The sequence below is a fragment of the Neocloeon triangulifer genome, unplaced genomic scaffold (assembly GCF_031216515.1).
Source record: "Neocloeon triangulifer isolate White Clay Creek 2 clone unplaced genomic scaffold, ASM3121651v1 ptg000015l, whole genome shotgun sequence".
Lineage (NCBI taxonomy): Eukaryota > Metazoa > Arthropoda > Insecta > Ephemeroptera > Baetidae > Neocloeon > Neocloeon triangulifer.
This window is the reverse complement of record NW_026775557.1, coordinates 4247261-4261903: the sequence shown is the minus strand read 5'-3', so window position 1 is coordinate 4261903 and position 14643 is coordinate 4247261. Positions and strand designations below refer to the sequence as shown.

General features: G+C 31.8%; 2 protein-coding genes across 2 annotated transcripts in view; both read left to right on the top strand.

Annotated features, from left to right (window-relative positions):
• LOC132202855 (E3 ubiquitin-protein ligase RNF13) overlaps nt 1-14643 on the top strand; it is a 46668-nt gene that overhangs the window by 10030 nt on the left and 21995 nt on the right. The gene's annotated exons all lie outside the window — the stretch shown is intronic.
• LOC132202624 (uncharacterized) lies at nt 11734-14444 on the top strand. The gene is made up of 4 exons (XM_059629638.1): nt 11734-11770; nt 11875-12312; nt 12457-13236; nt 13912-14444. Exons 1-4 carry the CDS (start codon nt 11734-11736, stop codon nt 14442-14444), a joined length of 1788 nt encoding a protein of 595 aa, XP_059485621.1.

Sequence of the window (14643 nt, the reverse complement as noted above, 5' to 3'; positions counted from 1 at the left end):
TTATTTCAAAATTGTGTAATTTCTCTTAATTGTGTGATAGAAAAGTTTTAATTGCGGATTGAATATATCTTTTGTTGCTAAAATGATTAACAAATTGCATCGGAAGAAAGAATGTGGTTTTTGTTTGTTTTCTAAAACTCAATTTATTTAGACGTTCAATAGACGTTGAAGTTGATATTCCTTTAATTCAAAATAGTGTAATTTCTCTTAATTGTGTGATAGAAAAGTTTTACTTGCGGATTGAAAATATCTTTTGTTGCTAAAATGATAAAAAAATTGCATCGGAAGAAAGAATGTGGTTTTTGTTTGTTTTCTAGAACTCAATTTATTTAGACGTTCAATAGACGTTGAAGTTGATATTCCTTTAATTCAAAATAGTGTAATTTCTCTTAATTGTGTGATAGAAAAGTTTTACTTGCGGATTGAAAATATCTTTTGTTGCTAAAATGATAAGAAAATTGCATCGGAAGAAAGAATGTGGTTTTTGTTAGTTTTCTAAAACTCAATTTATTTAGACGATCAATAGACGTTGAAGTTGATATTCCTTTAATTCAAAATAGTGTAATTTCTCTTAATTGTGTGATAGAAAAGTTTTACTTGCGGATTGAAAATATCTTTTGTTGCTAAAATGATAAGAAAATTGCATCGGAAGAAAGAATGTGGTTTTTGTTAGTTTTCTAAAACTCAATTTATTTAGACGATCAATAGACGTTGAAGTTGATATTCCTTTAATTCAAAATAGTGTAATTTCTCTTAATTGTGTGATAGAAAAGTTTTACTAGCGGATTGAAAATATCTTTTGTTGCTAAAATGATAAAAATATTGCATCGGAAGAAAGAATGTGGTTTTAGTTTGTTTTCTAAAACTCAATTTATTTAGACGTTCAATAGACGTTGAAGTTGATATTCCTTTAATTCAAAATAGTGTAATTTCTCTTAATTGTGTGATAGAAAAGTTTTACTTGCGGATTGAAAATATCTTTTGTTGCTAAAATGATAAAAAAATTGCATCGGAAGAAAGAATGTGGTTTTTGTTTGTTTTCTAGAACTCAATTTATTTAGACGATCAATAGACGTTTAAGTTGATATTCCTTTATTTCAAAATTGTGTAATTTCTCTAAATTGTGTGATAGAAAAGTTTTACTTGCGGATTGAATATATCTTTTGTTGCTAAAATGAATAACAAACTGCATCAGAAGAAAGAATGTGGTTTTTGTTTGTTTTCTTAAACTCAATTTATTTAGACGATCAACAGACGTTTAAGTTGATATTCCTTTATTTCAAAATAGTGTAATTTCTCTTAATTGTGTGGTAGAAAAGTTTTACTTGCGGATTGAATATATCTTTTGTTGCTAAAATGATTAAAAAATTGCATCGGAAGAAAAAATGTGGTTTTTGTTTGTTTTCTTAAACTCAATTTATTTAGACGATCAATAGACTTTGAAGTTGATATTCCTTTAATTCAAAATAGTGTAATTTCTCTTAATTGTGTGATAGAAAAGTTTTACTTGCGGATTGAAAATATCTTTTGTTGCTAAAATGATAAAAATATTGCATCGGAAGAAAGAATGTGGTTTTTGTTTGTTTTCTAGAACTCAATTTATTTAGACGATCAATTGACGTTCAAGTTGATATTCCTTTAATTCAAAATAGTGTAATTTCTCTTAATTGTGTGATAGAAAAGTTTTACTTGCGGATTGAAAATATCTTTTGTTGCTAAAATGATAAAAATATTGCATCGGAAGAAAGAATGTGGTTTTTGTTTGTTTTCTAGAACTCAATTTATTTAGACGATCAATAGACGTTCAAGTTGATATTCCTTTAATTCAAAATAGTGTAATTTCTCTTAATTGTGTGATAGAAAAGTTTTACTTGCGGATTGAAAATATCTTTTGTTGCTAAAATGATAAGAAAATTGCATCGGAAGAAAGAATGTGGTTTTTGTTTGTTTTATAAAACTCAATTTATTTAGACGATCAATAGACGTTGAAGTTGATATTCCTTTATTTCAAAATAGTGTAATTTCTCTTAATTGTGTGGTAGAAAAGTTTTAATTGCGGATTGAATATATCTTTTGTTGCTAAAATGATAAGAAAATTGCATCGGAAGAAAGAATGTGGTTTTTGTTTGTTTTCTAAAACTCAATTTATTTAGACGATCAATAGACGTTGAAGTTGATATTCCTTTATTTCAAAATAGTGTAATTTCTCTTAATTGTGTGATAGAAAAGTATTACTTGCGGATTGAAAATATCTTTTGTTGCTAAAATGATAAAAAAATTGCATCGGAAGAAAGAATGTGGTTTTTGTTTGTTTTATAAAACTCAATTTATTTAGACGATCAATAGACGTTGAAGTTGATATTCCTTTATTTCAAAATAGTGTAATTTCTCTTAATTGTGTGGTAGAAAAGTTTTAATTGCGGATTGAATATATCTTTTGTTGCTAAAATGATAAGAAAATTGCATCGGAAGAAAGAATGTGGTTTTTGTTTGTTTTCTAAAACTCAATTTATTTAGACGATCAATAGACGTTGAAGTTGATATTCCTTTATTTCAAAATAGTGTAATTTTTCTTAATTGTGTGATAGAAAAGTATTACTTGCGGATTGAAAATATCTTTTGTTGCTAAAATGATAAAAAAATTGCATCGGAAGAAAGAATGTGGTTTTTGTTTGTTTTCTAAAACTCAATTTATTTAGACGATCAAGAGACGTTCAAGATGATATTCCTTTAATTCAAAATAGTGTAATTTCTCTTAATTGTATGATAGAAAAGTTTTACTTGCGGATTGAAAATATCTATTTTTGCTAAAATGATAAAAAAATTGCATCGGAAGAAAGAATGTGGTTTTAGTTTGTTTTCTAAAACTCAATTTATTTAGACGATCAATAGACGTTGAAGTTGATATTCCTTTAATTCAAAATAGTGTAATTTCTCTTAATTGTGTGATAGAAAAGTTTTACTTGCGGATTGAAAATATCTTTTGTTGCTAAAATGATAAAAAAATTGCATCGGAAGAAAGAATGTGGTTTTTGTTTGTTTTCTAAAACTCAATTTATTTAGACGATCAATAGACGTTCAAGTTGATATTCCTTTAATTCAAAATAGTTTAAATTCTCTTAATTGTGTGATAGAAAAGTTTTACTTGCGGATTGAAAATATCTTATGTTGCTAAAATGATAAAAAAATTGCATGGGAAGAAAGAATGTGGTTTTTGTTTGTTTTCTAAAACTCAATTTATTTAGACGATCAAGAGACGTTCAAGATGATATTCCTTTAATTCAAAATAGTGTTATTTCTCTTAATTGTGTGATAGAAAAGTTTTAATTGCGGATTGAAAATATCTATTTTTGCTAAAATGATAAAAAAATTGCATCGGAAGAAAGAATGTGGTTTTAGTTTGTTTTCTAAAACTCAATTTATTTAGACGATCAATAGACGTTCAAGTTGATATTCCTTTAATTCAAAATAGTGTAATTTCTCTTAATTGTGTGATAGAAAAGTTTTACTTGCGGATTGAAAATATCTTTTGTTGCTAAAATGATAAAAATATTGCATCGGAAGAAAGAATGTGGTTTTTGTTTGTTTTCTAGAACTCAATTTATTTAGACGATCAATAGACGTTTAAGTTGATATTCCTTTATTTCAAAATTGTGTAATTTCTCTAAATTGTGTGATAGAAAAGTTTTACTTGCGGATTGAATATATCTTTTGTTGCCAAAATGATAACAAAATTGCATCGGAAGAAAGAATGTGGTTTTTGTTTGTTTTCTTAAACTCAATTTATTTAGACGATCAACAGACGTTTAAGTTGATATTCCTTTATTTCAAAATTGTGTAATTTCTCTTAATTGTGTGATAGAAAAGTTTTACTTGCGGATTGAAAATATCTTTTGTTGCTAAAATGATAAAAATATTGCATCGGAAGAAAGAATGTGGTTTTTGTTTGTTTTCTAGAACTCAATTTATTTAGACGATCAATTGACGTTCAAGTTGATATTCCTTTAATTCAAAATAGTGTAATTTCTCTTAATTGTGTGATAGAAAAGTTTTACTTGCGGATTGAAAATATCTTTTGTTGCTAAAATGATAAAAATATTGCATCGGAAGAAAGAATGTGGTTTGTCCAATTCTTTCTGTTCTCACATACCCCGCCCCAAGTTGAAGATATCAATATGAGATTTACACCACTTGATCATCTTAGTTCCAAGGCAAGTTTCCTAAATTTTTATCAAAAAAGTTTCAAAATTGCGGGTTTTATGGGACATTTTGAAAAAATCAAAAAACGCAATTATCTCGGCTTCTAGTGGTCGTAGAACAATTTTCCGGGTATGGTTGAGCTCGTCTCAGCAAGTTCTACAACTATTCTATTAAAAGCAAAATTGTAGGTCAAAGGTCAAGGTCAATTTTTGTGAACGTAAATTTTCAAACTCAAAATTGAAAACCAGCCGACCATTTTAAATTAATTTTGAGATAGCCAAACGATTCCTCGTGAAATTTTACGTAATATATGTCAAAACTGCGATGAGGTTATTTTTTGTTAAATTTAAAAAAAAATAAGAATATTAAAAAACATGGTTTTTTGCAGCTCCGAAGGCAGGGTCAACATTATAATCGCATTTAACTTCGTCCCTGATGATTTTAGGTAAAAATTGATAATGACTAAAGTTGATCCCCACGTCAAGAGCAATCGAATGATGTATAGGTCAATGACCTTTGGTGACCTTCAAATTTTAATACTCAAATTTGAAAACCAGCCGACCATTTTAAATTAATTTTGAGATAACCAAACGATTCCTCGTGAAATTTTACGTAATATATGTCAAAACTGCGATGAGGTTATTTTTTGTTAAATTTAAAAATAAATAAGAATATTAAAAAACATGGTTTTTTGCAACTCCGAAGGCAGGGTCAACATTATAATCGCATTTAACTTCGTCCCTGATGATTTTAGGTAAAAATTGATTATGACCAAAGTTAATCCCCACGTCAAGAGCGATCGAATGATGTATAGGTCAATGACCTTTGGTGACCTTCAGGTCAAAGGTCACCCAGGTCGTCGACCTGAGGTCACCTGACCTAGATGTATGATATGTTTTTGAAAAGGTCTTGTTGAGAAAATAATTTTAGTCACCAATTTTTGGTCTGTTCTTCGACTACAAGCCGAATAATTGTACTTTTCAAATTCACTTCTCATAAAATTGTGCAATTAAAAAAACAAAAGTACAATCATTTGGTTTGTAGTCGAGGTATAGACCAAAACATGGTAACCAAAATTATCTTCTTAACAAGACCTTTTCAAAAACATATCATACATCTAGGTCAGGTGACCTCAGGTCACCGACCTGGGTGACCTTTTGCCTGAAGGTCACCAAAGGTCATTTACCTATACATCATTCGATTGCTCTTGACGTGGGGATCAACTTTGGTCATTATCAATTTTTACCTAAAATCATCAGGGACGAAGTTAAATGCGATTATAATGTTGACCCTGCCTTCGGAGTTGCAAAAAACCATGTTTTTTAATATTCTTATTTATTTTTAAATTTAACAAAAAATAACCTCATCGCAGTTTTGACATATATTACGTAAAATTTCACGAGGAATCGTTTGGCTATCTCAAAATTAATTTAAAATGGTCGGCTGGTTTTCAATTTTGAGTTTGAAAATTTACGTTCACAAAAATTGACCTTGACCTTTGACCTACAATTTTGCTTTTAAGAGAATAGTTGTAGAACTTGCTGAGACGAGCTCAACCATACCCGGAAAATTGTTCTACGACCACTAGAAGCCGAGATAATTGCGTTTTTTGATTTTTTCAAAATGTCCCATAAAACCCGCAATTTTGAAACTTTTTTGATAAAAATTTAGGAAACTTGCCTTGGAACTAAGATGATCAAGTGGTGTAAATCTCATATTGATATCTTCAATTTGGGGCGGGGTATGTGAGAACAGAAAGAATTGGACGTTTTTGTTTGTTTTCTAGAACTCAATTTATTTAGACGATCAATAGACGTTTAAGTTGATATTCCTTTAATTCAAAATAGTGTAATTTCTCTTAATTGTGTGATAGAAAAGTTTTACTTGCGGATTGAAAATATCTTTTGTTGCTAAAATGATAAAAATATTGCATCGGAAGAAAGAATGTGGTTTTTGTTTGTTTTCTAAAACTCAATTTATTTAGACGATCAATAGACGTTCAAGTTGATATTCCTTTATTTCAAAATTGTGTAATTTCTCTAAATTGTGTGATAGAAAAGTTTTAATTGCGGATTGAAAATATCTTTTGTTGCTAAAATGATAAAAATATTGCATCGGAAGAAAGAATGTGGTTTTTGTTTGTTTTCTAAAACTCAATTTATTTAGACGATCAATAGACGTTCAAGTTGATATTCCTTTATTTCAAAATTGTGTAATTTCTCTTAATTGTGTGATAGAAAAGTTTTACTTGCGGATTGAAAATATCTTTTGTTGCTAAAATGATAAAAATATTGCATCGGAAGAAAGAATGTGGTTTTTGTTTGTTTTCTAGAACTCAATTTATTTAGACGATCAATAGACGTTCAAGTTGATATTCCTTTAATTCAAAATAGTGTAATTTCTCTTAATTGTGTGATAGAAAAGTATTACTTGCGGATTGAAAATATCTTTTGTTGCTAAAATGATAAAAAAATTGCATCGGAAGAAAGAATGTGGTTTTTGTTTGTTTTCTAAAACTCAATTTATTTAGACGATCAAGAGACGTTCAAGATGATATTCCTTTAATTCAAAATAGTGTAATTTCTCTTAATTGTATGATAGAAAAGTTTTACTTGCGGATTGAAAATATCTATTTTTGCTAAAATGATAAAAAAATTGCATCGGAAGAAAGAATGTGGTTTTAGTTTGTTTTCTAAAACTCAATTTATTTAGACGATCAATAGACGTTGAAGTTGATATTCCTTTAATTCAAAATAGTGTAATTTCTCTTAATTGTGTGATAGAAAAGTTTTACTTGCGGATTGAAAATATCTTTTGTTGCTAAAATGATAAAAAAATTGCATCGGAAGAAAGAATGTGGTTTTTGTTTGTTTTCTAAAACTCAATTTATTTAGACGATCAATAGACGTTCAAGTTGATATTCCTTTAATTCAAAATAGTTTAAATTCTCTTAATTGTGTGATAGAAAAGTTTTACTTGCGGATTGAAAATATCTTATGTTGCTAAAATGATAAAAAAATTGCATGGGAAGAAAGAATGTGGTTTTTGTTTGTTTTCTAAAACTCAATTTATTTAGACGATCAAGAGACGTTCAAGATGATATTCCTTTAATTCAAAATAGTGTAATTTCTCTTAATTGTGTGATAGAAAAGTTTTAATTGCGGATTGAAAATATCTATTTTTGCTAAAATGATAAAAAAATTGCATCGGAAGAAAGAATGTGGTTTTAGTTTGTTTTCTAAAACTCAATTTATTTAGACGATCAATAGACGTTCAAGTTGATATTCCTTTAATTCAAAATAGTGTAATTTCTCTTAATTGTGTGATAGAAAAGTTTTACTTGCGGATTGAAAATATCTTTTGTTGCTAAAATGATAACAAAATTGCATCGGAAGAAAGAATGTGGTTTTTGTTATTTTTCTAAAACTCAATTTATTTATACGATCAATAGACGTTGAAGTTGATATTCCTTTAATTCAAAATAGTGTAATTTCTCTTAATTGTGTGATAGAAAAGTTTTACTTGCGGATTGAAAATATCTTTTGTAGCTAAAATGATAAAAAAATTGCATCGGAAGAAAGAATGTGGTTTTTGTTTGTTTTCTAAAACTCAATTTATTTAGACGATCAATAGACGTTGAAGTTGATATTCCTTTAATTCAAAATAGTGTCATTTCTCTAATTGTTTGATAGAAAAGTTTTACTTGCGGATTGAAAATATCTTTTGTAGCTAAAATGATAAAAAAATTGCATCAGAAGAAAGAATGTGGTATTAGTTTGTTTTCTAAAACTCAATTTATTTATACGATCAATAGACGTTGAAGTTGATATTCCTTTAATTCAAAATAGTGTAATTTCTCTTAATTGTGTGATAGAAAAGTTTTACTTGCGGATTGAAAATATCTTTTGTAGCTAAAATGATAAAAAAATTGCATCGGAAGAAAGAATGTGGTTTTTGTTTGTTTTCTAAAACTCAATTTATTTAGACGATCAATAGACGTTGAAGTTGATATTCCTTTAATTCAAAATAGTGTCATTTCTCTAATTGTTTGATAGAAAAGTTTTACTTGCGGATTGAAAATATCTTTTGTTGCTAAAATGATAACAAAATTGCATCAGAAGAAAGAATGTGGTATTAGTTTGTTTTCTAAAACTCAATTTATTTATACGATCAATAGACGTTGAAGTTGATATTCCTTTAATTCAAAATAGTGTAATTTCTCTTAATTGTGTGATAGAAAAGTTTTACTTGCGGATTGAAAATATCTTTTGTAGCTAAAATGATAAAAAAATTGCATCGGAAGAAAGAATGTGGTTTTTGTTTGTTTTCTAAAACTCAATTTATTTAGACGATCAATAGACGTTGAAGTTGATATTCCTTTAATTCAAAATAGTGTCATTTCTCTAATTGTTTGATAGAAAAGTTTTACTTGCGGATTGAAAATATCTTTTGTTGCTAAAATGATAACAAAATTGCATCTGAAGAAAGAATGTGGTTTTTGTTATTTTTCTAAAACTTAATTTATTTATACGATCAATAGACGTTGAAGTTGATATTCCTTTAATTCAAAATAGTGTAATTTCTCTTAATTGTGTGATAGAAAAGTTTTACTTGCGGATTGAAAATATCTTTTGTAGCTAAAATGATAAAAAAATTGCATCGGAAGAAAGAATGTGGTTTTTGTTTGTTTTCTAAAACTCAATTTATTTAGACGATCAATAGACGTTGAAGTTGATATTCCTTTAATTCAAAATAGTGTCATTTCTCTAATTGTTTGATAGAAAAGTTTTACTTGCGGATTGAAAATATCTTTTGTAGCTAAAATGATAAAAAAATTGCATCGGAAGAAAGAATGTGGTTTTTGTTTGTTTTCTAAAACTCAATTTATTTAGACGATCAATAGACGTTGAAGTTGATATTCCTTTAATTCAAAATAGTGTCATTTCTCTAATTGTTTGATAGAAAAGTTTTACTTGCGGATTGAAAATATCTTTTGTAGCTAAAATGATAAAAAAATTGCATCAGAAGAAAGAATGTGGTATTAGTTTGTTTTCTAAAACTCAATTTATTTAGACGATCAATAGACGTTGAAGTTGATATTCCTTTAATTCAAAATAGTGTAATTTCTCTTAATTGTGTGATAGAAATGTTTTACTTGCGGATGGAATATATCTTTTGTTGCCAAAATGATAAAAAAATTGCATCGGAAGAAAGAATGTGGTTTTTGTTTGTTTTCTAAAACTCAATTTATTTAGACGATCAAGAGACGTTCAAGTTGATATTCCTTTATTTAAAAAATGTTTAAATAAAAAGTTTTACTTGCGGATTGAATATATTTTTTCTTGCTAAGATGTGATGGAAAATTTGCTTCAGAACATAGAAAGCCATTTTTGTTTGTTTTCTAAAACTCAATTTATTAAGACGATCAAGAGTCGCATCAGAAAGTAATTTCTTTATATCAAAAATGTGTCAATTTAAATCTGGCTTATTCTCGATTTTTTTTTCTTGGATTTTTATTGTTTAAGAAAAATAATATCCTGCTCTACATGTGTTGGCTGTTTCTCTCAATCATCGCTGAGAAAGCTCATGAAATGTGTCTGTATCCCGCAGCCGAAATATATATATATTGTTTATTATTAAAAAAAAAAAACTTGCAAAAACCCACTGAGGATTAGCTGAATTTAAATTCAAATCACCATGAATCAACCTTTGATTGTGAACTGCTGCTTCAAAATTTTTTATTTGGTTAACATAGTTTAAAAAATAATTTATAAACATTAGACAATTAATTATTTAATTTTATTTTTTTACAAATTAAAAATATTTATTGATTAAAGCTGATGAAAACAGTTAAAATTGTAAAATAAATACAGTTGAAATTTATGTGTTCCTTTTACAATTAGCATCTTGAATTTATGTTATCGTTGATCTTCAGTTGCCCTCAACTACGATTAACACATTTCCCATTATCAAGATTGTCAATTGTGCCTTCAAATTCCCTATTATAGGCTTTCAAATAGTTGCTCTATATTTTCATGATTCATTCCCTTCTGATTTGCTTTGATTAATTTTTGAAAATTTATCATTAATTTATAATATTAAAAAAAATTTGTCTTAAATAATGATTTTCTTTTTTTAAGCTTGTTTAAATTGATAAAAGTTTGGGATAAAGATTTTCGTTTCAACTATGCAATTTAACGAGATCGCAGAGCTCTAGGACAGCTATAGGATTGGATTAAAAAATTGATTTCGGATTGAGTTTGCATTATGCTTTACGCAGTTGCAATGCTTTTTTTCATGTTTGAATTTTGAAAATAAATTAAATTACTAATCCATATACTATATCATTTGAACAATTACACAGAACGCCTACGAGATGTCCAGAACTACAGGCGTTGGACGCTCCCTTGCGCCTCTGGGCCGCTGATCTGCACGGAACCCGCTTAGATAAGTTGAAATTGGTCGTCCAACTTTCTCTTTGTGATTCGTCCCGAAACCTTCCAGGCACCCTGTGGACGTTCATGGTCCATGGGGGCTTCCGGCCGCGGTCCTTGCAGCCGGGAAATCTTCCCGTGACGGAACCTCGGTCCGGAAATCTGGCACGGCCGCTCGCTACCAGTGAGAAAAAGCACCGTCTCTCTCCGGAGTCCCCGACTTGGCGACTTCGCTGTCGAAGGTCGGCGTTGCAGCGCGGCCATCTAATTTAGGAAAAATTTTCATAATGGAAAATGTCTTTATTCGAGTTCAAAGTTTTCCCTCTGGAATTTCCGAAATTTGTTCGCACTCCATAAGATTAGCCTGGCAAAGTCTTGGCTGTTCTTCTGGAATTCACTTTAATTTCTTGCTCCTCAATTTCTCCTAATTCTCAGTGAATTTGGCAAAAATTAAATTAGACTTCTGGTTCGAAAGTGTCATGGACAAATTTTATTTCCAATTTTCACTGCCCTGGTGTACTAAAAACTTTTCTTTCCTCAGCTTCTACTTGGAAAAATCTGCAAAAATGTCTGCACACCGTCAGCAAGCTGGCGCAGGCAACCCTTTGACGTTGCCGAATGACGGGACACCCTCTGCTGGGGCATCCAACTTCGCTGAGGCTGTGGCCATTGACCTGAGCGCACGGTGTTTACATCATCGCCGACGCTGCCCTTCGTTGGCTCCATCACCAAGCTACTGCTGCCAACCTCTTTGAAGTCCTGAATTAATTTGGCTCGCTCCCACTTTTTTTTCAAAATCCAAATTTTTTTTATTTTCCAATTTTTTTTTTTTTTTTTTTTTTTTTTTTTTTTTTTTTTTTTTTTTTAATTATTTTATGAAATTTAAAACTTTTCCCGTTCATTACTGTAGGTGAGGTGTTTTCATTTTTAACATTGACTGGCATTAATTTTATGGTTAAAGAAAGAAAGAAAAAAAGAAGAAAAATCCTCATTGTTGCAAACAGAAATTCTCAATTTTTCATTGTTGGTCAGAGGATTCAAAATAAAACGGTTCTTGAGCGAATTTGACATTTCAAGCTAACGAATTCTGCAAGAGATAATGAATTTTGACCAGGAACCTGCTCCAGATCCAAAATGTAAGTATTATTCTCTTTGTTTTTGGTACTTTAACAGGTGGATTCGTGAAAAAAAATGATTATTTTTGTTTTTAAAGAATTTGAAGAAATTTTCATTTCAACAGGGATCCCTGGAGTGCAGAAGCCCATCGATCACAAAGACTTGATTGAGATGAGCAACTTGGACGGGCAGTCCACATATGCCAGGGACTTTCCCAAGAACCCAACGGCCACCCCGGCTGAGCTGTTGCCGGACAACCTGCACCCTTTGCCCAGCGAGATCACGTCCGAAACTTGGTACTCGTCGGAGATCCTGAGCAACTGCAATTTGGACGGCCAGTCCATGTTTGCCAAGTACCCAGCGGCCACCCCGGCTAAGCTGTTGCCCAACAAAACCAACCTGCACTTTTTGCCCGGCAAGATCGACTCTGCAGCATTGTACTCGTCGGAGTTCCAAGAGCACGAGGGCGACGGAAATTGCTTGATTACAGATCGCGATTGTCCTAATGAAGAACACCTCCTCCAGTTCCTCAAGCCTCCATTTGCAAAAGGAAGAAATGAAGGTAATTTGAAGAAAAAATATACTAAAGATAATAATTTTACATTAGCAACATAATATGAGATAAAGAACCCCACGTAAAACTTGACTGTTAAATAAAATTCGAGCGCTGGATATAAAATTAATTTTGCATTCGATTTCGTTACAGATTACAAAAACCAGTTGGTTTTTTTTGAGGCAGCCCAACTGGGTTTGAAATACGTTGGAAAGGCAGAACCTGAAGAGCCTTTGGAGGAGCTGGACCCTGACTGGTTGGAAGGTTACTTCCAAAGCATAGAAAAAAAAGAAGTGGAGCCCCAGAAAAACAACGCAGACAATTCTGACCTTGTTTTTGAGAATGAAGAGGACATGGAATTTGTGATGGATAACATCTTGGATGTTAATTTGGCTCCCACTGAATGTGCCATGAGTGATTTTGACCCCGAAACGTTGCTGCCCTTTGACGAGGCGGACTATCAAATTTTGGAAAATCTGATCCTCCAGGAGCTCCAGGAGACAGCCTTTGATTCAGACAAAATCGTTGGTGAAGCTGAACAGGAGCAGGAGCATCCCTGGATCATCCACCAAAGTGAATGCGAGCGTTTGCAGATGACTAATGAAAAAAGGGACCTGAACAAAATGGTTCAAGATTACAAGACCCCGGCTGAGCTGTTTCCGGACAACCTGCACCCTTTGCCCAGCGAGATCGAGTGCGGAACTTGGTACTCGTCGGAGATCCTGAGCAACTGCAATTTGGACGGCCAGTCCATGTTTGCCAAGTACCCAGCGGCCACCCCGGCTAAGCTGTTGCCCAACAAAACCAACCTGCACTTTTTGCCTGGCGAGATCGAATCTGCAGCATTGTACTCATCGGAGTTCCAAGATTGTCCTGATGAAGAACACCTCCTCAAGTTCGTCAAGCCTCCATTGGCAAAAGGAAGAATTGAAGGTAATTTGAAGAAAAAAAACAATTATAAAGATTAATAAAAGATTGAAACCGGGCGAACCTCGTTGCAAAGAAAAAAATGAAAAAATAAAGGACAACTGACCCCAAAGGCGACCTGCGGTCTGCTGGTACTTTAAAACCTAGGATTTCTTGTGTCCGACTAAAACTAAGTGGGAGGAATTAATAAAAAATTAAAAATAAAATGGGAGATTTTAATTTTAATAAACAAAAATTGCAGAAATTAATTAAGCAAAAGAGTCAGTCAACAGCTTCATACTGTGATTTTGGCAGAAATTTCCAGGGCAATGAACCCAAAGACTTTTCTGGCAAAATCACAGTATTCTGCCGCACTACTGGTTAGGACAGCTGTTTCGGCCAATCCAGGCCTCATCAGCTAACCTGAGTGCCGGTCCTCTCCTTTCGGAGAAGTCCGAGAGACTGATGCTGAACGGTGGCTGCTGCGGGGTTTTATACCCGAGCGAGGCCGCTCGCACCGCCTCCTGGCGCGCTGATTGGCTGACTCACTTGCTCTAGAATTTTCTGCGTTTCAAAAAGATTAATAATTTTACATTAGCAACATAATATAAAATGAAGAACCCCACAAAAAACTTGACTATTACAAACAAAAAAATTCAAGCGCTGGATATAAAATTAATTTTGCGTTCCATTTCGTTACAGATCCCAAAAACCACTTGGATTTTTTTGAGGCAGCCCAACTGGGCTTGAAGAACGTTGAAAATGCAGAAGCTGCAGAGCCTTTGGAAGAGCTGGACCCTGACTGGTTGGAAGGTTACTTCCAAAGCTTAGAAAAAAAAGAAGTGGAACCGCAGAAAAACAACGCAGACAATTCTGATCTGCTTGTTTTTGAGAATGAAGAGGATATGGAGTTTTTGATGGATGACATCTTGGATGTTAATTTGGCTCCCACTGATTCCAATATTGAGTGTGCCGGGAGTGAATTTGACCCCGAAACGTTGCTGCCCTTTGACGAGGCAGACTATCAAATTTTGGAAAATCTGATCCTCCTGGAGCTCCAGGAGACAGCCTTTGGTTCAGACGAAAGCGTTGGTGAAGCTGAACAAGAGCAGGAGCATCCCTGGATCAAATTCCACCAAGGTGAATGCGAGCGTTTGCGGATGTCTAATGAAAAAAGGGACCTGAACAAAATTGTTCAAGATTACAAGAAGTTCAGGGATGAACAAGGATGTTAACTACATGTTCCTTCTGTTACTGATTTGTTAAATAAAAAAATTTTGTTAAAAAGATCAGTGACAGTATCATTTATTGTATCGACAATAATATTTAATAAGAAACGAACAATCTTTTTGTCCTCATTTTTATGAATTGATAAGGTTTGGAGTCAAATTTACAGAGATGGGATTTTTATTTTAAATAACACAGAATTGCATA

Bases quoted from the DNA above. Each gene is read 5' to 3' on its own strand.
- LOC132202624 (XM_059629638.1), top strand. From the start codon at position 11,734: ATGAATTTTGACCAGGAACCTGCTCCAGATCCAAAAT. The intron at 11,771-11,874 runs GTAAGTATTATT...TCATTTCAACAG, and splicing joins ACCTGCTCCAGATCCAAAAT to GGATCCCTGGAGTGCAGAAG. The intron at 13,237-13,911 runs GTAATTTGAAGA...ATTTCGTTACAG, and splicing joins GGCAAAAGGAAGAATTGAAG to ATCCCAAAAACCACTTGGAT.